At 49.9% G+C, this 25,362-nt stretch overlaps 1 protein-coding gene across 2 annotated transcripts; it reads left to right on the forward strand.

Moving 5' to 3' along the window:
* The first annotated feature begins 1,869 nt into the window (after positions 1–1,869).
* On the forward strand, positions 1,870–24,779 carry GTPBP1 (GTP binding protein 1). Of its 2 annotated transcripts, XM_036078613.2 has the most exons (12): positions 1,871–2,090; positions 5,142–5,253; positions 11,827–12,007; positions 12,598–12,946; positions 15,988–16,111; positions 16,941–17,055; positions 18,555–18,699; positions 18,830–19,012; positions 19,800–19,935; positions 20,546–20,724; positions 22,011–22,211; positions 23,101–24,779. In XM_036078613.2, exons 1-12 carry the CDS (start codon positions 1,899–1,901, stop codon positions 23,191–23,193), a joined length of 2,010 nt encoding a protein of 669 aa, XP_035934506.2. In that variant the 5' UTR covers positions 1,871–1,898; the 3' UTR covers positions 23,194–24,779. The 2 variants fall into 2 exon arrangements, with proteins under 2 accessions (XP_035934507.2, XP_035934506.2); XM_036078614.2 differs by lacking the exon at positions 22,011–22,211 and having other exon boundaries at positions 1,870–2,090.
* Positions 24,780–25,362: the final 583 nt, after the last annotated feature.

Below are 25,362 nucleotides of genomic sequence, written 5' to 3' on the forward strand. Positions count from 1 at the left end.
GAGAGGAAACACAGCAGGGGGAGTGGGAGAGGGAGAAGCAGACTTCCCGCTGAGCAGGGAGCCCGATGCGGGGCTTGATCCCAGGACTCTGGGACCATGACCTGAGCTGAAGGCAGACGCTTAACGACTGAGCCACCCAGGCGCCCCAAGAAGCACCTACTCTTGACAGTGTTTTTTTATGGGCAAGCCCTATAGTGAGAACGACATGGTTTTTTTTAGTCTACCGATAGGTGTCAGCACATTCTGAACTTAAGCTCTTTCTGGAAGAGCCAATCGGTAAGATGGTAAATACCAATTATTATTCTAGAGTACTAAGGCTTGATATTTGGCTTTTCTGCCAAATCAAGATTTTAATGTTTTTAACTACCTCATAGAGGCATATATAGGATAGTGGTGAGCAATTTAGGCAGAAAAAGAAAAAAAAAAAGCATTCGAAGAGCTATTATCAAGACCTTTGGAATTGAATGACTTCTTGTCCCAGATTCCCAGCTGTGTTTGTGCACATAAAACTTGATTGTATAAAAAAAAAAATTGTTGAAAACAGGAGCAAGCAGAGGTTGCCTTTTTTTTCAGGTGTATCCCTGGAACTGAAAGCCATTTTGAACCCTGACTCTTACTAAATCCTGTGTTCCAAACCCTAAATCTTGGCTATGTTACCATCTCAATGGCTGCTCTTTCTTGATTGCTGCCTGGGACGAGTGGCCAAGGCCAGCATTATGCGAATGTTAGCTAATCCCTCATTTTATCAAGCTTTTCAGACTTTATTTTTTTAAGATTATTTATTTATTTGACACAGAGAGAGAGGGCACAAGTAGGTAGAGTGAGAAGGAGAAGCAGGCTCCTCACTGAGCAACGAGCCTGATGTGGGACTTGATCCCAGGACCCTGGAGTCATGACCTGAGCCAAAGGCAGACGCTCAACTGACTGAGCAACCCAGGCGTCCCGCTTTTCAGACTTTTGAGACAGGGAAAGACACCTAAAACTTGTGCTGATGGTATTGCAGATTGGGACTTTCCACAACTGATGATACTCTGGAAAAATTATCCATAGGAAACTACCCTAACAGACCCTAGATCTCAGCTTCACAGTTCACAAATGTGGCGAGGTACTTTGGGCTTGTGTTTTAGCTGATTGCCTCTTTTTGGCCCTGTAATTGCTCTCTCCGCAGAGGCGGTGAATGGAGAATTCTCCCTAAGGTCAGCGTTTAATTAATTGCCTCGCTTTGGCTGCTATAGTATTCCAAGCATCGATCCTTCTTTTTAAAATTGTCTGGAGGTTGCCAGCACGTCCGACCTCGGTCTTCCAGGGACTGCCGGGAGTCACTGAGAGGAGGGAGGCGCCTTGTGCAGTTTACTATCTCGGTGGGCGGTGGCCCGAGGCGCGGGACCGATCGGGTGACTAGATTGGGCCTTGCCCCTGTCCATCATCGGAAGGCTCTCCGCGGTGACTGTTTTGCAGTAAGATTTGGAAACTGAACACCGCCTATGGAAAAGAGGGAGGTGAGGGTAAACGTTGTGCGTATTTCCCCATTCATTGGATGGCTGCTGTGTCAGTCATACTCTGCCCAGTCTCGTTGGCTGGAAGGCTCCAGGCAGGTAGCGTGGACGCGGTGCTGCCCCCTCCTGAGCTGCGAACTAGGCGCGTGACGTCTCAGACATTTGTTGTTGGGGTTTGGGCCTCATTAATTATTCATCAGGTACTTGAAAGGGCTGCAGTGATTGGTAGCTGAGAGGCCTGGTCGATTGTTTCTTAGCTAGAGATACGTGTCACCCTCTACGCGGCTGGAGAAGTTTCGCATAAATTATCCGATGAGGGGCGGGGCGGGGCCACGCATACATTAGGCAAATACGCCGAGGAGGGAGGGGAGGCCGGCTACGAATTAGCCTAAGTTATTAAAGATGGCGGCGGAGCGGAGTCGCTCCCCGATGGACTCGCCGGTCCCGGCCTCTATGTTCGCCCCCGAACCCAGCTCCCCGGGGGCGGCCAGGGCCGCGGCGGTTGCCGCCCGGCTCCACGGCGGCTTCGACTCGGACTGCAGCGAAGACGGCGAGGCGCTCAACGGCGAGCCGGAGCTGGACCTCACCAGCAAGGTAGGCCCGGGCGCCGGCGGCGGCGCTGAGGGGACCGGGCGGGCGCTGAGGGGACCGGGCGGCGGGCCGAGCCGTCTCCGGGGCGACGGCGACGGCGACGGCGCCGGTGGGGGCGGGAGGGGCCGCGCCGAGCCCGCCCACCTCCCGGTGCGGGAAGCGTTTGGGGCTCCCGGGCGAGGGGCGGCCCCCGAGGGCCGCGCACCGCCGTCCTCTCCCGGCGGCGCCTACCCGGCCTCCCGCCGTCCGGCTCCCGCCGAGATCACAACCCCTCGGCTCCGCCACGTGGAACGGGGGCGCCCGACGCCCGGAGCGCCCCGCGCGGTCGCCGTCCCCGGGCAATGCCGACTCCCCCGAGACTGAGGGGTTGGTCCTCTCCCTGCACTGGCCACGCCGCGGAGAGTCGGAGGTGGCTGAGGCAGGGGGAGCGGAGGCGCGGGAGGATCAGGCAACCCCGCGGGGAGCAGGAAGGCCGCCGGGGCTCTTCCTGGTCTCGGAAGAGGAGACGGAAAGTAGTTGCTCAGTCGCGGAGAGGGTTGTCTGAGGAATTCAAAACTGAAAGATGGGCAGGACCCATAATCTCGCCATACTGGGAGTGGAACCTCATCTTGTATGAATGGAATAATGAAGGACCTTTTAAATCGGGGCTTCTGAGCTTGTGAGAAGGTAGGCAGGAATTAAGGGCTCAGCTTCTGCTTGGCATTGTGAGGATGAAAAAGTAAGTATAGGATGTGACTGGTGTTTTGAAGGTGCTTAAAACATCGCTAAAGGAAAGAACGCCAACTTGGGAGTCAGACTGGGCTGGGTTCCCTTTCCTGCCCTGCCACTTAAAAAGGCTCTGTGACCTTGGGAAAGTTTCTTAACCTCTCGCTTTTCCAGCTCCATCTTTTTTAAAGTACAGATGTGTTGTAAAAATGAGAAATGTATATGACATTTAAGAAAACAAAAACAAAAACCAACAGGCCCAAGATGGGGTCATTTGCCCCCTGGACTACAGACCAGTACTTAGTTGCAGCTTCACCCTCTCCCAGGAGTGAAATTTCCTGGTCAGCACTAGCGAGGTAATCTGCCTGATAAAACCCCCTGCCTTTCCTAAAGGGAAGGTAACCGTGCCTGAAATGACCTTTTCTTTTCTTTCCCTAATAACCTTGTCTCACCCCCTTTCTGCCTTAAAATCTTTGGTTTTGGTACAGCTACTTGGAACTGCTTTCTCCTTGCTCAGTAGGGTGCTGCCTGATTCATGAATTTAGAATAAAGCCAGTTAGATCTTGAAATGTACTGGATTGAGTTTCGTTTTCTGTCCGACACCTAGTGCAGTGCCTGATACGTACTACTGAGTAAATGTTTAACGTGAACCAAATAACTGGTAATTCCCTGTGCAGATTCAATAGCAGCCGAGGAAGGGAGAACACCAACGCCGCCTCCTACCTGTTGTTGGATAGTTACAATAAAAAGACGTTTATAGAGCGTTGAAAACATTTGCGAGTTTTCAAGGTCTGTGGTGGCAAAACTGCATGAAACTTGACCCAAACTGGAGAGAAGTTCCCTTGCAACCTAGGCAGCCAAATTTCAACTCTTCTCTCTCCCTCTAGTCGCAGTTGCCTACTAAGAAACCAGCTATCTGCCTTATTACAATTTTCCTGTCTGATGTCTCTACTGCCACAATGAGAATGGCCAAGCTCAGAGGGGGGGGATGATCAGAGGAAGTGTGTGAGGTGATGTGACATGATGCAAAAGACCCAGACAGCACCCAGGTTACAAGTATAAGCCCTAATGAGTCAACTCAGGAAATTGTAAGAAATGCACTTGATTCAAAAGCAGATGAGTTGGATGTCAATTCATGGTCAAGGTGCTGAAGAATCCTGAAAACACAGTGGGAAATTGCAAGGCAAAGTTGCAAAGAGAGTAGTACCTTCATCTCCTGACCAACTTATTTAGCGTTCTGGGATAGGGAAGTGTTACTTCATCACAGAGCTGGGGAAGTCCTCCTCACTGTTTTAAAGTTGAGAAGCTATATGTATATAAATTTTGATGATATTGAAAAGAAAAACTGAGAATGTGGAGGGGGAGAAGTGATGTGTTGAATAGATTGATTCCTGAGGAGAAGCCTAGAAGCTATAAGTTTATACACTTGCTACAATTAGCTGTGGAGACGGAAAGTTCTGAGAGCTCTCAAAGGGAGAAACAATTAGAGGACTGTAGCGGCTAGTTTCATCCAAGAAGGTTTTTCTAGGAATGATTGGGTGAAGGAAACTAATTACCACTTACTGAGGTGTGGACTAGATGCTTTGCATGTTATCTTACTTGGTCTGTACAGTGTGTTTAGGATGCAGGTAGTATAATCTCTATTTGTAGATTGAAAAACTGAGACTCAGAGAGGTTAAGTTCTTTGTCCAAGGTCACACACTAGTAGTCAGAAGATGGAATTGGCCCCCCCAAATAAATAGTTCATGTTTTAATGTTATTGGCAGAAATTTGCAAAATGATGGTGCTGATACCCATCTTAGTGGTAATGGTGTTTTGTTGATGAAGATGAGTCTTGCAGCAGTTTTAACTGTTGATTCCTAAATAATCAAGTTAGCCAAGGCAAGGTGGAACAGAATTCTTTCGTTACTGTAAGAACCATTGGCCTTGGGGGGAGGGCATGGCAGTGTATGAGATCTCTGTCCTGTGAACTGAAAGCTGCAAGGTGGAAGACTGACATGTAGGTAATAAAGCACTGCTCATCAGTTTCTGTCCACAGTCCAGATTCTCAGTTATTGTGGGTCCTGCCCCTCCTGTTAAGCAGCAGGAAGCCGGCTCCTCTCACCCTCTTTTCTGTGGGTTGTGGTTCAGACATACTCATTTTAGTATATCATGTAACTTAACTCATAGAAGGCTTAGGCTCAAAGTCTATTTCAGGAGAGGCAGAGAGGGCATGAGGGGGCTGCGTAGCTATTTTAGATCAGGGTGCTGTGGGGGTTCAGTCAGGGTCTTTGGTCAGGCTCTTGATCTGCTTTGGCTGTGGTGCTCTTCTAGTAAGTGTGGTCTTAAGGCTGTTGGTTTCTCTTCTAGCTGGTTCTAGTGAGCCCTACATCAGAGCAGTATGACAGCCTACTTCGGCAGATGTGGGAGAGGATGGACGAGGGATGCGGAGAGACCATATATGTCATTGGGCAGGGATCAGGTGAGCATAGTTTTCCTTTCGCTTTATTTTTAAAAAATTATTTAGAGCACATTTTCCCTCTTTTATTGACTTCCTGTTCGTGTGTCTCAGTTGCAGTGATTCTTTAGTATCTGCAGAACTGTTTGGGAGGACATTAAAGTACAAAATGATAATGCTAATTCCCACGTTAGTGGTCATAATATGTTTGACTTCAAAGATTCACTTTCCAGGCGGTTTTACAGATGCTTCTTTTCTACCTCCAGTACTCTCAATTTGTATAAAGGGAAAGCACAAAGCAAGGAAACTTCTTATCTCAGGTAATAGAGCAAATCACAGTTAGGTATACAAAAAAGCCTCCCTTGCAAAGCTCTAGGTCTTCCCTCTCCAGGCCCGGTTTACAGATCCCATTGCTACTTATTGCCTGCTTCACAGAGAACCTTTGTGATTCTTCTTGACGTCCGCAAGAAAGGGACACCCAGAATTCCTCTCTTCAGCAAGGCTACCTTGCCTCAGACCACAGTGACCATTCTGTGTGGATAGTTGTGATAACAGAAGTCCTCTTTTCGTCTCTGTGAGATCCTGTCAGATATGTAGCCTTGTTACCATTCTGGAAGGGGCCGATTAATGTCCTCCAGCCTACTTATTCCATTGTAATGGGGTCCACTGTTTTAGAGGAAGGCAGTCCCCATTGCAGATTGTATCTTGGGCTTTTGTTTTTTTGGGTTTGGGGTTTTTTTTTGGTTGTTCCTAGTTTATAACCTCGATACAAGGCCTACTTACCCTTACTTCATTACGGCATTATCTTTGCTGAAGTGGCAGCTGGGCTTGTTAACAATTATGAATTTAGCTCGTACCAGAACTTGTCTCTGTCATCTTTGCAGGATGCAGGAAGCCTTGATGGGCCTTGATGCATCAGTAAAGGAACAGTTCTTTGCTGAATGTAGGCTTTGTGAAGGCAGGTAATAATTCCTTTTAGTCTAAGATGGAGAAAAATCTCAAAATCATTCTTTAACTGTTTGACAGATATCTATTAAGTATCTTCCAAGGGCTTGATACTGTTGCAAAGTATTTTTGGATACTTATAATCTGGTCTCTGTCCCAGAAAGATGGCATATACATAGATAACTTCAGTAGAAAATAATATTTGGAAATGCTGCAAGATTGACACATGGAAGAAAGGTTTGATCTCCAAATACTGCTGTGCCTTCCTTTGAAATGTCTCTCCTATCTATCCCTTTCATTCCATCCTTGCTGCCACCTTCCTGTTTGGGTCTTATCACTTTAAAGAAAGCATGGTCAGAGAGATAGGCAAACTGAGAGGTTGCCTGTCAAAAAAGGGAGGAAATTGGTCAGCATTGTCAAGTGCTAGAGACAGCAAGGAGAGTCAGGTTCAGAAAAAGCCATTCTGTTTGGTGGCTAGGGCATTGTTGGTAGCCTTTTGAAAGCTTTTGTTCAGGTGCACATCTGGCCCGCTGGTAATAGGATGAACCACTCCAAGGCCACTTCATGCTTGTAGAATTGAAGAAACCACATCTAGATCAATTTTGACAAGTGTTGGGACTGTTCTTTGATGATCTAAATTCTTAAGACCCCACCCTTTCCCACTTATTCTTTAATGTAGACTCTTAGTGAATTTTACCATGCCTTGGCAACTCACAACTAATTAACCGTCCAATGGCAAAGCATAAGAAAATGTCAGATATTCATTATCACATCTCCTGTACACCCAGGCATTATCTTTGCATCTACCAATTGGATGCTATTACATTCACAGTGACTCCTTCCTGCTGGAATTCTTTAGAGGGAGAAAGAGATCATAACTAGTTAAACAAGTTGAACATCAGAGGACTAAACCAGGTGCAAGGCCCCCAGGGATCAGCTTCATTACTGACTTCCTGTGCTTGGTGCCTCACCTCTGTTTGTCTCTTCCTTCATTTGTAAAATGGGGATAATGACATACTTACCCACCCTACCTCAGAGAGATTTTGTATGGATAAGTTAGGTGTTAAAAAATTCTAAGCAGAATGGAGCACTGGGTGTTATGCACAAACAATGAATCATGGAACACTATATCTAAAACTAATGATGTAATGTATGGGGATTAATATAACAACAAAAAAATTAAAAAAAAAAAATTCTAAACAGAGTAATGTGCTCTTTAAGTATACATTCCTAATTTTAAAAAGAGGCAGTGTGGCCTGATAGTTCAGGGTCTGGAGCCTGGTAGGTCTGCATTTGCCTGTTGGCTCTTTTCCTTGTCTGAAAATGGGGTTAATAATAGAATCTATCCCATGGTGTCATGGTGAAGATTAATACTTGACATACAGTAAGCATTATATAAATGTTACTTAGTGTTAGTAATTGCAGTAATAATTTTTTTTTTAAGATTTTTTTTTTTTTTTTTTTTTTGACAGAGACAGCAAGAGAGGGAACACAAGCAGGGGTGGTGGGAGAGGGAGAAGCAGGCTTCCCGCTAAGCAGGAGCCCGATGCAGGGCTCGATGCCAGGACCCTGGGATCATGACCTGAGCCGAAGGCAGATGCTTAACGACTGAGCCACCCAGGCGCCCTGCAGTAATAATTTTTTAAGGATTCCAGGTTATAGTTGATTTACCATGAGATTTCTTTCAAGAGCCACTTTGTTCATTTTTCATATTAAGTCATGGCTTACAAGAGCCAGCTACTGTATTAAAAGTTCAGGGAACATAGGAGGAGTGTTAGGCCTTTGTGGGGGAGTCAGGAAGGGCTTCAAAAGACGAGGTGCCCCTTGAATTGATACTAAAGGGTGAATAGGAGTTTTCCAGGTAAATAGAGGCAGTAGTGAGTGAGCAGAGAAAGCCACATGCACAAAGGCACAGAGACATTGGTGATTGTGGAATATTTGGTGGACCAAAAGTGATTCTGTTAAAAATTTATCTTAGAGTGTGTGCTTGCATGGGAGTGGGTTGGGGGAGAGGCAGAGGGAGAGGGAAAGAGAATCTCAAGCAGACTCCCTGTGCTGAGTGCAGAGCCCAATGCAGGGTTCGATCTCACGACCCTGAGATCATGACCTGAGCCGAAATCAGGAGTTGGACACTTAACCTACTGAGCCACCCAAGTGCCCCCAAAAGTGATTCTGTGAAGTGGGAGTATAGAATGTGAGGTTTGGAGTGTCAGGAGAGTAGGCTGGACAGGTCACAGGGCCCAGATCTTGATGGTTTTTGAATACCATATCAAAGAGTTAAGACTTTTATCCTAAAAGCATGTTGAGCAGGAGAGTACGTACAGAAAAGGTAAGTCAGATGGCAGGACAGAAATCTGATTAGGTTTGGACGTGGCTGAATATGTGGCCTTGGGTAATTGGACCTCTGCAGCTTTTCTCCTTGACCTTTGTCTCCACTCCTACAGAGTGAGGAATGCAGTGCATGCTGGAGAAGGGTAATGTGACTGGGAGCATTTTCTGGGAGCTCTAGATAGACAAGGTAACACTCATGATTGCCCCCTGGCACGGAACAGGACCTGAAAGCATTTTGTTGTACCAGAAACTGGGAAGTTGGATAGAATTTGGGGACCTGGAAAGAATGGCAAGATTAGCAGACTTCCTCTTAGGAACACTTTTTTTTTTTTTTTTTTTAAGATTTTATTTATTTATTTGGCAGAGAGACAGCGAGAGCAGGAACACAAGCAGGGGGAGTGGGAGAGGGAGAAGCAGGCTTCCCGCGGAGCAGGGAGCCCAATGTGTGGCTCAATCCCAGGACCCTGGGACCATGACCTGAGGTGAAGGTAGATGCTTAACAACTGAGCCACCCAGGCGCCCCTTTGGAACACTTTCAACAAGCCCTTCTCTAATCTAGAAGAATTCCAGAGCTCAGTTGGCCATGTATTCCTCAGCCCAGCTGCTCCCACTTTGTTCATTTGTTTTGCATTTTGCAAACATTAGAGGACTTGATGGAGGAAAAGCACCCTCATGGGGCATCCAGGGAATGTTTGAGATATACCCTATCCTCAAGATGCCTATGTATAGTGGGGGAATACATGCATCCAAAACACTGTTCCACAAGGGGTAGTATGTGGTGCACTGATGGGCTTTCTAGGATAGGAAATACATAAGCAAAGGTATAGAGCTGAAGAAGTGCAGGGAACATGGGGGATGGCAACTGGGCCACTTGCATTGGGACAAAACTGAGGAGGGGCTGTGGGATAAATGGGGGAGGCCTTTAAGGAATTGGAACTGGATGCTGATGGGTTGGGGGAGCCATTCCAAGGCTTTGAGTTAGAAGTGAAAACATCAGAGCTGTGCCTGGATTAGGAGCTTAAGCTTGTGTGTATGTAGGATGGGCTGCAGGGAATAGAGCCCGGGTATGCTAAGACCAGCTAGGGGTCTTGCAGTGATTCAGGTAGAACGGGGCCTGAGTCAGGCTGGTTTCACTGGATTGGCAACAAGAGAGCAGGGACAAGGACAGAAGAGCCAGGTCTAAAGCTAGAATCTGCAGGACTGGAGGGATGAGTGTTGAGCTTGGGTGACTGGGAGGGGAGGGTGGTGGTGTCATCAGAAGTAAGGAAGGCAAGGGAGGAACTAGTTGGGCACAAAGAGGAACCCTTGCCAGAGGAAAAGCCTCTAGGTTTGGAATCAGAAGACCCAAGCTCACACAGCCCCTTGGCTCTTTACCAACTCTGAGACCTCTTCTGGGTTCTTTTTATCCCACTGCTAAATGGGAACAGTAATGCTTACTCCTTAGGATTGCAGGGAGGTCTAAAATGCTTTGTTAGTGGTGTTAGTTTTTGTGCTGTTGTTTAAAAGGGGGGTGGAGTGGTTGAGGTTAGATGCCATGCTTCTAAGAGTTATCAAACAGGCAATTGGAAATTCAGTCTGGAGCTCTGCAAAGAGGACAGTGCTAGAAATGAATGTTTCTGTAATTTACAAAACTACAGTTTGAACCATGGAATGAGATGGCCAAGGGAAATGTTTAGAGGCTAGAGAAAAGGGCCACTGACTGATTACTGGAAAAAACTGGCATATAGGGGACAGGAGCAGGAAGAGCCAGCAGAGGAAACAGAGAAGAAGGAACCAGAGGGTAGAGAGATGAATCAGGAGAGTTCAGGCAATAAGCAAGCAGAGTGGGAGGGGAGGTACTTCAGGAAGCAAAGGTAGGATCGCCAGCAGTGTCAAATGCTGTCGGGGTCAAGAAAAAGGCATTAGATGAGTGGTTAAAGTCCATTAATGCCTTGAAAATTAGTTTCTTCTGCAGTCATCAGAAATATAGTCAGCAGGTGCAATCACTTTTTTGAGATGCTTGGTGATGAAAGGAGGAACAGGGGAGATGGTAGCTTAGTAAGCAGGGGCAAAGGAAGAGGGGGTGGGTTTCCTTTTTGTGGTTTAAGAATGAGCTTGTTTGTAAGGGGAAGCATGGAAGGAGGGAAGAGAAGGTGAGAAAAGGTACTGCAAGGTCTTTGGGAGGGAATAAAAGAGAAGAAAGGTTGGGCACATGCTGGGGGATCAGCCTAGGGAAGGAGCGGAGATGTTCTGTGAGACACAGAGGCTGGAGGAAAAGCTGAGGGAACTGTTGTGGGCATTGAATGACATCATGTGGAAGGCACCTTGCAGGGATTGCCTTACATTAGGCACTCAAGTGATTGGTTGACTGGTCCGTTGTCTTTCCTTTGGACACCCTTCCTCATCCTGAGCTCAGACTCATTTTTTTCAGCCACTTGCTGGATATTTCACCTGAGTTACCTCAGTTAAAAAAATCTATCTCTGAAATCATTCTGAAATTCTCTCCCCATTTTCCTTTGACTCCTGTCCTCATTATCTCTTGCCTGGATTATTAGAATTATTTCCTAACTGGGCTCCCCCTTTCTGGTCTCTCGCTTGCCAGTGCACACTTTATATTGCTGCTCAAGATATCTTTCTAACCTACAGTGATCTGATCATGTTATTCCCCTGCCTAAACCCCCAAGGCTTCCCACCGCCTGGTACATAATTGTGTTTTGCTGCTCTCTGACGTCTCTGCTTAACAGCTCCCACCTCTTGTGTGGTCTCTCACCACTTGACATCCTGCTCCCCAACATACCGAGCTGCTTACTGGTCCCTGAATGTGCCATGATCTGCCATGCTCCATGCTTTGTTCCTCTGCTTAGGATGTTTTTACTCCTTTCTCTGTAGGTCCATTTTCCACACTTGGAGACCCAGCTTGGAGTCAATACCCTGCAAAGCTGTCCTCAGCTTCCCCAGGCAATGCCAGTTGCTCACGCTTTACATTCTTTTTGTACAGTAATATAGTAAAGCACTCAAGCTGTATTACAATTAATTAATTTTCTGTCTCTCCCGCTGGGCTGTGAGCTCACCAAGGGCACCTGTATTCCCAGTACCCAGCATGCGGCTTGGCATAAAACCTCGGAGAGTCTTAGTGATTACTGTTGAATGAATTAATGAATACCCTGCTTAAAGGGGAAGCCCGTGGCACTGTTATTTATTAACTCCGTGTGTGCTCAAGTTTTTGAAAAGTGTCAGGTAGAGAGAGCCGTGTTCTTCTCCAGTGCCTAGGGTGGGGCCTTTGGTAGGGGTGGTTGACCGGCTGGCTTGTTGGCAGGCTGATGTCTGGGCTCTTGTCACCAGATGGGACTGAGTATGGGCTGAGTGAAGCTGATATGGAGGCCTCCTACGCTACAGTGAAGAGCATGGCGGAACAGATAGAGGCTGATGTCATCCTCCTGCGGGAACGTCAAGAAGCTGGGGGCCGTGTGCGTGATTACCTGGTCCGGAAACGAGTAGGAGACAATGACTTCCTGGAGGTCAGGTGAGGAGGCCTCAGAACAGTTCAGGGGTTCTCTGCAGCATGACCTTGTGGTCTAGGGCTTCGCAGAGAATGGTGATTGAGCCTTTGGCACCTGGCATGTCAGCTTCACTCCTTCCCCTTCTGAGGCATGGAAAGAGTGTCCAGAGATATGATAGCTCCATTTTCTATTTCTGTACTTCCCTATCCCTAAATATTTCCATTTGGTAAGAGTGGGAGGCTAGCCATACATTTGTGGCCATTGTGTGGGCTGTGTTTTCTTTACCTATCAGCCTGTGAGGCTAAAAACCAGGGTCTTGGAGGAGAGCGTTTTGTGCCTCTCTCGGTTTTCGGGCTCCTATCTGGCAGCTTTGAGGAGGCTTATGGAAGTTAAGAGAGAAAGCCATCATGACAGGAGCCTAGTTCCTCCTGAATAATTCTTTCTATTCTTGGGTGTACCTCCAGGGTCATTCCCAATGTGCTCAGCCATGAATGGGAGGAGCGATGAGCTGGAGAGGCTCAGGGGCAAGTCTGTCCTTACAGTTCCAGTTACTCGGGTTCACTTTGCTTTCCTGCTGTCTCTCACAAGGATGTTTGGGTTCACGTACACGCAGGGTAGCAGTAGTAGGCAACGTGGATGCTGGCAAAAGCACGCTCCTGGGGGTCCTGACACATGGGGAGCTGGACAATGGCCGAGGCTTTGCCCGTCAGAAGCTCTTCCGCCACAAACACGAGATTGAATCTGGTCGCACCAGCAGCGTGGGCAACGACATTCTGGGCTTTGACAGTGAAGGCAATGTGGTGAACAAGCCGGACAGCCATGGTGGCAGCCTGGAATGGACAAAGATTTGTGAGAAATCCACTAAGGTGATTACCTTCATTGACTTGGCTGGCCATGAAAAATACCTGAAGACCACTGTCTTTGGCATGACAGGTCATTTGCCTGACTTCTGCATGCTCATGGTAAGTGTGAGGCAGTCCTCAGGAGGGGAGGCTTCAGCTGGGCTGTTTGGGGGGGGTTGCTTATGTGCAAGTGTTAGAAATTGTTCTGTGGCAGAGGCCTGTCGGTTTGGGGCTCTGAGGGTTTAGGAGGGTAAGGATGACACATTTTACAGGGATACCTACTCCTCTGAGCGCTGTGGCCTTCTCGAGGGCTGTACCTTGATCTCTGTCCCTGGTACCATTTGTGGACCTCTTTTATTTTCCAGAGAGGCACAGAGGAGGGTTTCTCCTGGGGCTTACTTACTACCTTCAGAAATGTTTCTCCTGGGGTTAGGCTACTCTGCAGAGGTGGCACCCCCAGAGAAGGGGAGGCCTGGGAAGAAATGGTGGAGAGCACAGACAGCAATCAAGAGGGGCCTGGGAGGTGGCCTCTCTCAAAGCCTGGGAGGAGTGTCAGCCAGTCCAAGGTACTTGTGGAGCGGCTGCTGGGTGCCTGGCACCATGCTGGACCTGAAGATACAGCAGTTGAGTCCAGTGAGAGGAGACTTTTCAGCAGCTAATCCTGTAGATCACCTGAGAAGGGAAGGGAGCAGAGGCTTCTGTGTTGGATCATGTTGCAAAGCTTCCATTTGGGTCCCACTGATCTTCTCTGGACAGAGAATGGGAGTCTGTGGGATCCACAGCCTTGCACACAGCTTCACAGCTTTCACAGAGAGCACAAGTGAGCAAGTTTCCCTTTGGCAAGTCCTTCTCTGAGCCCTTCCCCATTTCCCAGTTCCTCCAGCTGCCTGTATTAATAAGTGTAGTAAACACAGGCATCTGTTGAGAGCGTAATTGATCAAGTTGCCCCACAAACACAGGTTCTCAGGCAAATTCTCCCCAAACTGGAGAGTAAAGAGGCAGAGCATATGTGTGAACACTCTTGTCGGCTCTCTGCCCAAGGTTCTTGGGATCTCAGCATGATTTCATTTCCCGTATCCTTGAACATTTCAAGGGGCCATCACCAACTCAACTGGGCTAAGAAGAGCTGTTCTACAAGAAGGGATTTCAGAGGAGGAGCCATAGGGCATATCGGGGGGAGTTGTTGGGTTTATATTAAGAAAGGTATAGAAACCGGTCTAAAATGAGCATTTTTTTCAACTAAGCTATAGTGAACAAGGCCAATTAAAGGAAATACCTTCACCCTAGATGAAGTGTCATATGTTATCTGAGTTTTAGGTTATAAATATTATTATTTTAATATTTTATTAAATATTCAAATTTTTCTATAGAAAACACTGAAATAATTATTGCCCCATGACAATCAATTTCCAGGAAAAAAAACTTTAAAATATATAGACAACAGAGTGATAGAGCATTCTCTTATCCCAGTTGGGAAGAACAAAAGCAAGTCTGGGATGGATAGGAAAGGTGGTTGGAAGAAATGGGAAGAATCAGAAGGCAGAAAGAGGAGGTATCTTGGTGTGGGCAGAAGGGAATATGCAGGGGACATCGGTGTTGGGGGGATGGCAGCTCACCTGTGACCTGGGATCAAATGAGAACATCGTTTGAAAACCTTCTGGAATGTATTAAACACTATATAAATGTGTCGTGGCAACTTTAATTTAATTTTGTTTTTGTAAGTAATGCATTCATGTGGTACAAAAACAAAAAGATAACCAAAGGGCTTATAGTGAAAAGTCTTCTTCCTCTGTCCAGTTTCCTCTCAGGGGCAACCAGTATTTCCAGTTTCTTAGTTATTCTGAGAGAGATTTTGTAATCATACCAGCAAATGGGGATATATTCTCTCCCTCCAGTTTCAAAACAGTCAGAAAAGTTGAAAGAATAATACAATGAATCCCATAGACCCACCACTCAGATTCAACAATCATTAACGTTTGCTCTGTTCATCTTTATATGTCGTGGATGAGTATGTGTATTTTTTGTTGTTGTCTTGGCTGAATCATTTGAAAGTAGATTATAGGCATTGTGACTCTTGACACCCAAATCCTTCAGCACACAGCTCCTAAAAGTGAGAACGGTCTCTTGCTATTACAGCAGCCGGGAAGATGAACAGGAGTTCCCTAATATCTCGGCTGTGTTTATGTGATCTCAGATGTTCCCCAGATGTCTTCCAGCTCTTACAGCTGCTTTTTTCAAACAATGATCCATTCTACACCCTTTTAATGGTAGCATGCAATATACACCTTGCTTTTTTTCCTCTCTTAAAAACATACATTAGGGGGGCGCCTGGGTGGCTCAGTCGGTTAAGCGGCTGCCTTCGGCTCGGGTCGTGATCCCAGGGTACTGGGATCGAGCCCCGCATCGGGCTCCCTGCTCGGCGGAGAGCCTGCTTCTCCCTCTCCCTCTGTCTGCCGCTCTGCCTACTTGTGCTCTCTCTCTCTGTTAAATAAATAAAAATCTTGAAAAAAAAAAAAAAAAAAAAAACATACATTAGGGATTATCCCATGTCAGTAGATAAGAGTTTCCTCTTTCTTGTCTATAGAACATTTGGTACATTTTGTATGGCACACTTGGACACGTGCCTTCATTTAGCCAACCTTTATGGTGATATTTAAAACCTTTATTGTTACGGGAAGGAATAGTAACAGTAATAAGAGCTGCCATTCCTTGAACACCTAATTCATGCTAGTTGTGTATGGGATCTCTGACATACTTTATGACAGTTAAATCTCAAGAGACCTCTAAAGGGGATGTTACTATCTCTCCATTTTACAGACGAGGAAACTGGGGACCAGTGATGTTAGACTGAATATACCTTGACGACACTAGACAGTTGTTTCCCCGGACTGTCTGGGTTTGTCTTTTTTTATTGTTTCCAAGTCTCTTCAGATTTTGACAGCCCACATAGTTAAATCAGAGGTTAAAGCCGTCTGTGCCCAGCCCAGCTTTCATCTACAGCTCTTTTGTTTCTGGCCTAAGACTTCTGCCCCACGTGTCCTGTTCTGATGGGGGCCTCAGAGGAGAGCTCTCTCTTAACCCAGCCTTCTTTGAGCCCCTGTGCCCACCCAGCAACAACTTCTGTCTCCCTTGTCCTGACCTTTCTTTCTGTGTTGGGGCAGGTGGGCAGCAATGCTGGCATCGTGGGGATGACTAAGGAACATCTGGGCTTGGCATTGGCACTCAATGTGCCTGTCTTTGTGGTGGTCACCAAGATTGACATGTGTCCTGCCAACATCCTGCAAGGTAAGTGAAGCCTGTGTCTAGTAGCAGGGGCTGTCACCCACTGTGGCTCCTTAGTGGTGCTGCCACGGCTTCAGCCCAGAATCTTCTGCTTTTTTGTCTTGTGCTCAGACCTTGGTCTGAATTTCCATCAAGCCTGAATCTTCTGCTTCCTCCTTTATTTAGCTCTTGGTCTAAGCACACCCTAGAATTATCCCTTACTCTTTGTTCCTTCTGGTTCCAAATATAGGATCCTTGAGATTCCTAATCTGGTACCTCTTTTCAGATGGCCCCGGGGCCAGGGGGTTGGGTCTTACCATCTGAACAGGATACATATGGAGGCATTTGGGCAGAGGGTCTGATTGCCTTCTACCACCAAAGGTTTCAGAATAGCCTTGTATTTCTCCCTCATTGCTGCAGATGGTAGAAGAGAAGTGAAGAGGTGTTCTTTTGGAATGCCTCATAAGGGCTTCTGCAGAGGTGTAAATGTCATAGAGACCCTTTGTCAGATGAATTTTTATCCAGGAAGCAAAGCATTCTGAGAACATTGCCTTTCCCATGGACCCCCAAGTCACTTACTTATAGGATGTGGGTCTTTTAGAGACTCTGGAAAAATTCAACAGGTTTCAGATTCGTAACCTTACCAGACAGGTCTTATATGTCTTCCTTTTACTCTAGCAAGCACATACCCACCCCAAGTTTTGATCCTCCTTTTGCTTCTCCAGGCATGGCATTTAACACTGGTCCATCTGTCTCCTGCTTCTCTCAGTAAGGAGTGGACCAGTCTTGCCCTGGAAGCCTGGCCAGAGAGAAAGCTGTGTCCCCCTAATTGTGTTCCATTTCAACCTTTAAGAAACCCTGAAGCTGTTACAGCGCTTGCTGAAGTCCCCAGGCTGCCGGAAGATCCCTGTGTTGGTACAGAGCAAGGATGATGTGATCGTTACGGCCTCCAACTTCAGCTCTGAGAGGTAATGGGGTAGGGAGCACTCACTGCTGGGCTGGCACAGAGATTGGATGGAATAGAAGATTCTGGTCTCAGTACAAGCTCTCCCAGGCCGGCAGTGTTGCCTGGGAGCGATATCAGGCAACCCAGATTCTGAGGTGCTGGCCTTGCTGAGGTTGGATCCCAGCTGAGGCTTCAGTGTCTCTACTTGTGAAATGGGAATAATATTCCCTTCCCCATGGTGGCCTCGTAAGTGTTAGAAATGATGTATGTAAAGCACTTGGCACTGTGTCTGGATGCTGTGTGATACAGACACAGCCCTTTTTATAACTGTTACTAGGAAGTTTTTATACTGTTGTCTCTCAAAAACTCTCTAATCACAGATTAGCATTTGGCTTTTAGTCATTAATGTTTCCTTTGATTCCATAAATATTTGTTGGATGTTCTGTACCAGGCTCCTCATCTAGGCATTGAGGATTCAGAGTTGACTCAGGTATAATCCTTGTCCTCAAGGTGGTCACCTCCTTGGTCAGAGATACTCTCTTGATAATAGTGAACTTTGTTAAGTTTGCCCCTTTTCCCAGAGTCTTGGGGCTGCTTAGGAGCCATCTGCCTCCTGGCTTGGTCAGTATACAGCACCCGGAGCAGGCTGGCGTTTTGGCTGGTGGCTGTGTCCCAGTGCTGCCTTCAGTACCATCAGGCGGCCAGCAGAGGGGGTACATTTCAGCCGGCCCCTTTTCCATGCATTCCTCGTGCCTGTTCTGTGCAGGTGCTACTCTGGGAGCAATGGGGAATATATAATTCCTGATCTTGAAGAGTATGATTAACCCTGGATAGGAGACATAGAGGCTGTTGTGATGACTGACGGAAAATCAGGTGTAATCACGTGTAACAGAGATGCAAAAAGTGCTCCCTAGATCTGGGAGGAGTCAGGAGTGCCCATGTGAGAAGAGTTTCCTGGAAAAATCTGCATTGGAGATGGGCCCTGAAGGAGGAGAGGATTTGTTAGTTGGGTAAGAGGGTAGGAATCCAGGCAGCAGGATCAGAATGAAGAAATACATGGGGAGCAAAAAAAGTAATAGCTTTTGGGAGAAGAGAAGGTTCTGTAGTCTGGCTGGCAGAGAGGAATTTGAGAGAAATAAACCTGCAGAGATGTTGGGAAGAGGGAATTCTGTCTGTCTTCTCTGCAGTGGAAAGACAGGCAAGAATTTTAGGCAAGAATGTGTGTGCTTTAGGAAGAAGAGGCAGTCATACGAGCCCAAAATACGGCAATGGTAGAGGGACAGAGACAAGGGGACAGATTTCAGAGATAAAACTGAATGAAAGAAGAAGGCATTGGAGCAGGTGTGGCCAGCACGTGGAAAGCTGGGGCAGGGGGTAGGCAGTTGGAAGGCTGGAGCAGGCTGGTGAGGGGGCAGCGGGGCCCTTAGCAGCAGCACATGTTCCAGAAGCTCTCCTGTTCCTACTCTGTCACCCGGGAGCTGGCCACCTGAGCTCCTTTATCTTTCTTCACCCTCCACTTAGGATGTGCCCGATATTCCAGATCTCCAACGTTACAGGTGAGAACCTAGATCTGCTGAAGATGTTCCTCAACCTCCTCTCCCCCCGCACCAGCTACCGGGAGGAAGAGCCTGCTGAGTTTCAGATTGACGACACCTACTCTGTCCCAGTGAGTGGCTTCTGGTGGACTGAACAGGATGGGAGGCTGGGTGGGCCCTTCCTACAGGGGCATCAGGGCAAGTATATGGTAGGGAGGACGTAAGTGGGATCGACTTACTGGACCCTGGCCTTCTTTGCAGGGTGTGGGGACAGTGGTGTCGGGGACAACACTGAGAGGCCTGATCAAGCTGAATGACACACTGCTGCTTGGCCCAGATCCCCTGGGTAACTTCCTGTCTATTGCTGTCAAATCAATCCACCGCAAGCGCATGCCTGTCAAGGAGGTGCGGGGGGGCCAGACAGCCTCTTTTGCACTGAAGAAGGTGAGTGCCGAGAATACGAAGAACTCCCCTTGGGTTCGTTACGCTGGGCTCTGGGCCATCTCCAGTCGTCCTGGCTGCTTTGTAAGGCAGGGATTACTGACCTCACTTTTATAGGTCAGAAAACTCAGGCTCAGAGAGCCCAAGTGACTTGTCCAGGAACACACAGTTAGTAAGTTCTAGAGCCAGGACTTGAGCCCAGGCCTGCCTGCCTGCTTCCTAAGCTCTTTTCCTCCTTCTAGTGCCTGAGGTGGGTGCCCCAAGCTCAGTGGTAAGGTCAGAAAGATACCTCCCTCTTGTGCAGTTGGTCCCTCTATATAGGGTCCTTGGGGTCCATGCCAAATCCTCCTCCCAGTCAGCCTTCTGTCCCTCAGGGATTGGGATAAGTGCTAGCTCTAGGGTCACCTACCTCCCTGCCAACCAAATTAACCAGCAGAGTGGGAATTTCCTTATTCCCTCCAACAGTCCCATCGTGCTCGCCCTGTCCCTTCCACTTGAAAGCTTGCCTACCTCTGCCCTCTCACCACCATCCTTCAAGGCCTAGCTGAAAATGCCAATTCCTGCTAAAGGCTTTCCTGACCCCCAGTGGCAGTGTTTAGGCTTCCCACATAGCCCTCAAGTTGGCCCTGTATTGTCCACCCGAGAAGGCCTGTGGTCTAGTACAGTAAGAGGGTAAGGCTGAGTTGGGGTAGTCTCCATTCCCAGAAAGGACTCCTGGTCCTCTGGGACCGGGGGGAAGAACCCCTGGGCATTATTGCCTCTGAGGTCTGGGATTCCCTCTTTCTTTCAGATCAAGCGCTCGTCCATCCGCAAGGGCATGGTGATGGTTTCCCCACGCTTGAATCCCCAAGCATCCTGGGAATTTGAGGCCGAGATCCTTGTCCTCCACCACCCCACCACGATTAGCCCACGCTACCAGGCCATGGGTAGGTGTCTAAGGGCACTGCCAGCCTAGGAGGCCCTCTGCTGTAGCTACCCCAACAAAGTGCTCCAGCTACCCAAACCCCAAGGTTTCAGCTGCAGCCAAGAGTCAGGTCTCCATGCTATGTAGTGATGCCCCCTCTATTCTGCCCATAAGCCTCAGTGTTTATTCAGTTCTGCAAACATTAACCGAGTGCCGCCTCTGTGCTGGGCTCTGGAGACCCAGACTTGCCCTCAAGAACCTCATACTCATTGCTTCAGCAAACGTCTTCTGAATGCTGCTGTGTGCCGCCTGGTGTTGCCAAGGTGCTGGGGACACAGTGCTGGGCAGGGGCTCTGCCGTCAAGAAGCCAGCAGTCTAGAGAAGGCCCACATGCAGACAGAGTGCCCTGTATTTAGGAACCAGGGCCGTGGGTGCAGGGACAGGTGGGGTCTGAGTGTGTGTGACAGGATCAGACCTGAGAGTGGACCTCCAGCTCACTTTACCACACACGGCCCCCTGAGGCCTTTAGCTGACCACAGCTCCAGCATATTCCATGTTCTCACTCCTGCCTCTCCTGCCCAGAGGCCACTGGGCAGCTCAGTCTTGTGGTGACCCCCTGGCTCTCTTGGCAGTGCACTGTGGGAGCATCAGGCAGACGGCTACCATTCTGAGCATGGACAAGGACTGCCTGCGCACGGGGGACAAGGCCACTGTGCACTTCCGCTTCATCAAGACCCCTGAGTACCTGCACATAGACCAGCGGCTGGTGTTTCGAGAAGGCCGCACCAAGGCCGTGGGCACCATCACCAAGGTATGGCCAGGCAGCCCCCCTTTCCCAGCCCCAGGAAGCATGGGGGCCACTCCAGTTTCAGCCTGTGAGCACAACAGCAGAAGCCCTGCAGAATCCCCCTGACTGCCAGGGACAGAGGCTCTAGTTCCCGCCCTGGGAGAGCTGGAACAGTGCTGAAGTGCGGCCTCAGTGCCATTTTCTCTCTTCCCCCTGAGAGGTCTCCCTGGGCTTTGGTGGTGACCATGGAGGAGAGCAGGTGGGGTTGAGGCCTAGCTGTCGTACATAGGAAACAGTGGTAGGAGAGTGTTTGGGCCTTGGTCAGCCTCCGAGATGCCAGGCGCAGGCTCCAGCGGCCTGGCTGGGGTGGCACCCTTAACAGCAGTGGGTCAGGTTAGAGTGAATGTTGGACAGCTAGGGGTCCTAGGCTTGAGTTCCCTTGGGGCTTGAGCCGTCTGTGTGTCCTGGAGCCCACTTCATGCCCTCTGCAGACTTCACCCATGGCCTTGGGTAGGGGCACTTGATGAGTGATTTGACTCTTGCTCTAAGCAGCCTGTGTGAGATCTTGGGGCCACCCTTAGGCTGGCCTTGCCTCCAGAACGGCCTTCCTCAGGCCCATCCATGCAGACCTGATCATGTCCTTGAAGGCCACTTGCCTCTGGGACTGGCTGAGAGTGGCAGAAGCTACCAGCACATGCTGTAGTGCCCTTGGGGGTATGGCAGTCCTCCCGTCTGCTTTGAGATTGAACTTGGGCCACAGGGGAAGGCTCTAAATCAGTCCCTCCTGGGTGGTAGCTCTTAAGATCCCCGATAGCCAGACTCTCAGTGTTTCCAGATGCTGAACACTCACTTGGTCTCTTTGGGAGGCCTGAAGTTAAAACTTGCCCCGGACTGTTATAGGGGCAGTAGGAGAGATGCAGTTGATGCTCTGATGAGTTTCAGCTAAGCTTAGCAAGAACGAGAGCCTCAAGTTCGATACAAGGTTCTGGGCAGGCCAGACTCCAGCCTAGGAGCTAGGCCAGGTGGGGGATAGCCAAGATGCACAGGCTGTCTGTGGGAAGAGCAGCTGGGGCAGGGACTAGGATGGAGCTGGGCTGAGGCAGCTAGGGTAGGGGCAGCCTTGAGACACTGAATGGGGATGACAACGTCTCTCCAGCCCGCTGCCCCTGTCGTGGCCCCCTTGCCGTCCACCTCACTCAGGACCAGCCAGGCCAGGGAGTCCCTGGGGGTGGGGGCACGGGGCCTGGGCAGCTGAGCCGACGTCCCTGCCTGCAGCTCCAGCCTCATCCCCAACTCCTTGGCTCCTGCAGCTCCTCCAGACCACCAACAACTCCCCGATGAATTCAAAGCCCCAGCAAATTAAAATGCAGTCAACAAAAAAGGGTCCCCTGACCAAACGAGAAGAAGGAGGCCCCTCTGGAGGGCCAGCGGTAGGGGCGCCCCCCACTGGAGATGAAGCTTGCTCTCCAGGGGCTGTGCAGCCAGCTTTGTCCAGCAGTCTCCAGCCACAGGTGAGTGTGCTGCTCAGGCTGGTCTGGTCCCCTGACCACCTCAGGGTGGGAGTGGGAGGGTGACTGTTACTCTAGTTGGTGGAGGTGACAGGAGAGCTTTAGGCAGCCTGTGTCTAGCTCCCATGTCTGTATTCATAGGAGATGTCTCCCCCAATTCTTGGCACATAAGTGCTAAGTGTTGTGCTGTTTGTCTCTTAGGGCAGTATTTTCCAGTCTTTGAGCTATGGCCTGCTTAAAGCTGATTTAGTTGGTCCTGATTAGCATTTGGTATTAATGAAGCAAAAGAAAAATGTCAGGGTTTCCATCTCCCAAGTAAGAGCGCGTGCGGTCTGTGGGAGTGGGATGTGTGTGTGGCAGTCCAGAAGGTTGTTGGAAAGATGCTGCCTTAGTGGGTCCTCCTGGGTGGGCATTGGTGGCCTTGGACCCCGTATCAGTGTGGTTCTCACTCAGCATCTCCCTTTAGCTCTGTCCCCTGGTTCTGTCCTGGCACCCCCTCATGTTGCTCCTTCCAGGGTCTTCTCCATCTGACCCCTCTTGGGAGAAGGAAATTTCTGTCTGGACCTGTCCTTTCTGTTCTCTCTCCCACATTGAGCCTTTCTCTTTCTACCTATCCGTGGGGGCAGATGTTGGTTCCTGCTCTCCTTGTGCTTCTCGGAACGGCTCTGTCTCACACCATCACGTGTGCCCCACTTGCTAGGATGGGTGCTGGCTCCATCTGACAGAGGGGGAATGCCATGCTCCAAGTAGTAGATGACTGCTCAGGCTAGGCTGGGACCGTCCTGCCTGCTCGCTTTTCTCCTACCCCTTTTCCTGCCACCTTGCCCCTCTGCTGTCCTACCCTGCTCCCAGTGGGCCACTACTTCTCAAGCTCCTTCTTTCTCCCTTTCAGCCCAAGCCCAGCAGCGGGGGCCGGCGACGGGGGGGCCAGCGTCACAAAGTGAAGTCCCAGGGGGCCTGCGTGACTCCTGCCAGCGGCTGCTGAATCTCCCCGGCCCACCCCCACCACCCAAGGGATCCTTGTACTCTGGCCACTGTTCTACCACGTGGGCCAGAGCAGCTCTGACCACCACCCGCCCTCCCCCAGGCCACAGCGGAGCCTCATCATTCCCCACCCTCCGCCCCCATTTTCCAGGGGGGTTGTAATTTATAAGCTGAGGAAGGTGGCCAGACTTCTGGAGGACTGACCATCATCCACCTTCTTCCCTGCCTTCTTCCTTACTCACATTTTTTGTACATCTGGGCCCTTAGTTTTTATTCTTTTTATTACCTCTCTCTCTCTCTTTAGTGTGTGTGTGTGTATACGTGTGGGTGCGCGCACGTGCGTGCGTGCGTGTGTGTGTGTGTGTCGTGCAGAAGTGTAGCCGGTCAGGGCCCTGGCAGTCTTTCTCCTTTTTTCCTCTGTGGCTGGCCACCAGCCTCCAGGAGCTGGCTGCCTGCCCATCTGTCTATCCGTCTGTGTGTCTGACAACCTTTAGGGGTTTTCAGGAGCTGAAGAGCACCCTCCTCCCCTGTGCTCACCCTCCTCCCCTGTGCTCACTCCTCTGCACCCAGAGCCCTCCACAGAGCCGAACTCGGGGCTTAGGGGCTTCGTAAGTGCTGCTGCCAGAGCAGGGAGCCTTCCTTCTGGGACTGGGGGGCTTTTAGCAGAGTGGAGAGTGGTGGCCTCCTTTTCTCTCTCTCCTCCTCCCCCCCACTTAAGCCCCAAAACAGGTAATGCCAAAATCTCTTAAGTTGTAGCCTGTAGATGTGTGGAGGGGAGTGGCACTTGGATTGTAGGAACCTCCCTGCCCCTAACTCTGACCCTTGCCACTGACCCAAAGACAAATGGTGGTTTTCCTTTCCCCTTGGAGACAATCCTGTGTTTGCCTGGCCAGGCCAGGGCAACTCCCATTGTGCTGATTTTGAGCTGGGGGCTCTGGCCCTTGAACTTTCTATGAATCTTATTGGGCCTTGGGGCACTGATGACCTGGACTGGGATTGGCTTGCTCTGGGTCCCGCTCACCAGCACCTCCTGTTGGTGGGGGTATGAGGTGTTCCTCTGAGCCAGGCCAGGACTGGAACCCCTTCTTCCCCACTACAGCCCCACCATGTTGCCCCAGCATGGCTGCTACAGGGGCACAACAGGGAAGGGCCTGAGCCCCAGTTTCGGAAGCCCCATTTGGGGTGTGGGGAGGGCAGGTAAGGGTAGTGAAAAAGATTCTTCTAGGCCCAGCACAGAACATTAATCCCTCTGGAAGATTCACTGCCTGGGGTGGGGGTGGGGTCAGGGTCACTCAGGCCAGCGACGGCAATGTGGGGCCCACACCAGCCTGACCCGAGCTGTGGCCAGAAGCCCTGGGTTTAGGGTGGACTGGTGGGTGGAGATGTGTTCTTTCTAGCCAGGGCAGACACCCAGCTGGCTGGGTCCTTCCTCAGCCTTGCCTCCCTCCCATCCCCAACCGTCCTCCATTCTTCCTGCTTCTGGACTGCTGGTCCCCTCACCTCCCCTCCTTCCAGCTATTTCCAGTTACCACTGACCCATGGCCATGGACTGACCAGACCAGCACAAAAAATAAAAGTTTGTTCCAAGTTGACAGTGTCCTGTTCCCTGCCCCGGCCCCCCAGGTGGAGGTGCCACCACGGGGAGCGCTGGCTGTGCCTGCCCCCTGAGCCCCCAGCTGCGGCGCAGGGCAGGGGCGGGAGGAGCCCAGCTTCTCTCAGACATGCGTGGCTTCAAAATGCAGGCTCCTCTGGCATGTGACACGGGACAAGTTGCCAGTCTTCCCTGAACCTATTTCCTCATTTAGAGCGAGAGGTAAACAAATGCCTGTGTCGTGGTGGTTGTGAGGGTTCAGCGAGAGAGCGTGTGGTGAGGCTCTGATGTGCCAGCCTGTGGGAGGCGCCGCGGACTGGTCCCCGTGCTGCTGCCCCCCGCGCCGGCTCCCAGGTCCTCGGGGCAGTGGGCAGGCGTGCAGGGAGAAAGGGGGCGTTGACATGTGTCTGTGCTGGGTGTCTCCCTCACTTAGGCGCTTTGATTTTGAAGCTGTCATCTAGGAGAGAGGTGGCAGTCCCTTTTTCTAGTTAAGGCAACTGAAGCTCGGAGGAGCAGCGCCACCATTGGGCATGTTCCTGCCCGCACCAGCCCTCAGCCCCAGCCGTCAGTAGGCGGCCG

The sequence above is a fragment of the Halichoerus grypus genome, chromosome 6, assembly GCF_964656455.1.
Source record: "Halichoerus grypus chromosome 6, mHalGry1.hap1.1, whole genome shotgun sequence".
Taxonomy (NCBI): Eukaryota; Metazoa; Chordata; class Mammalia; order Carnivora; family Phocidae; genus Halichoerus; species Halichoerus grypus.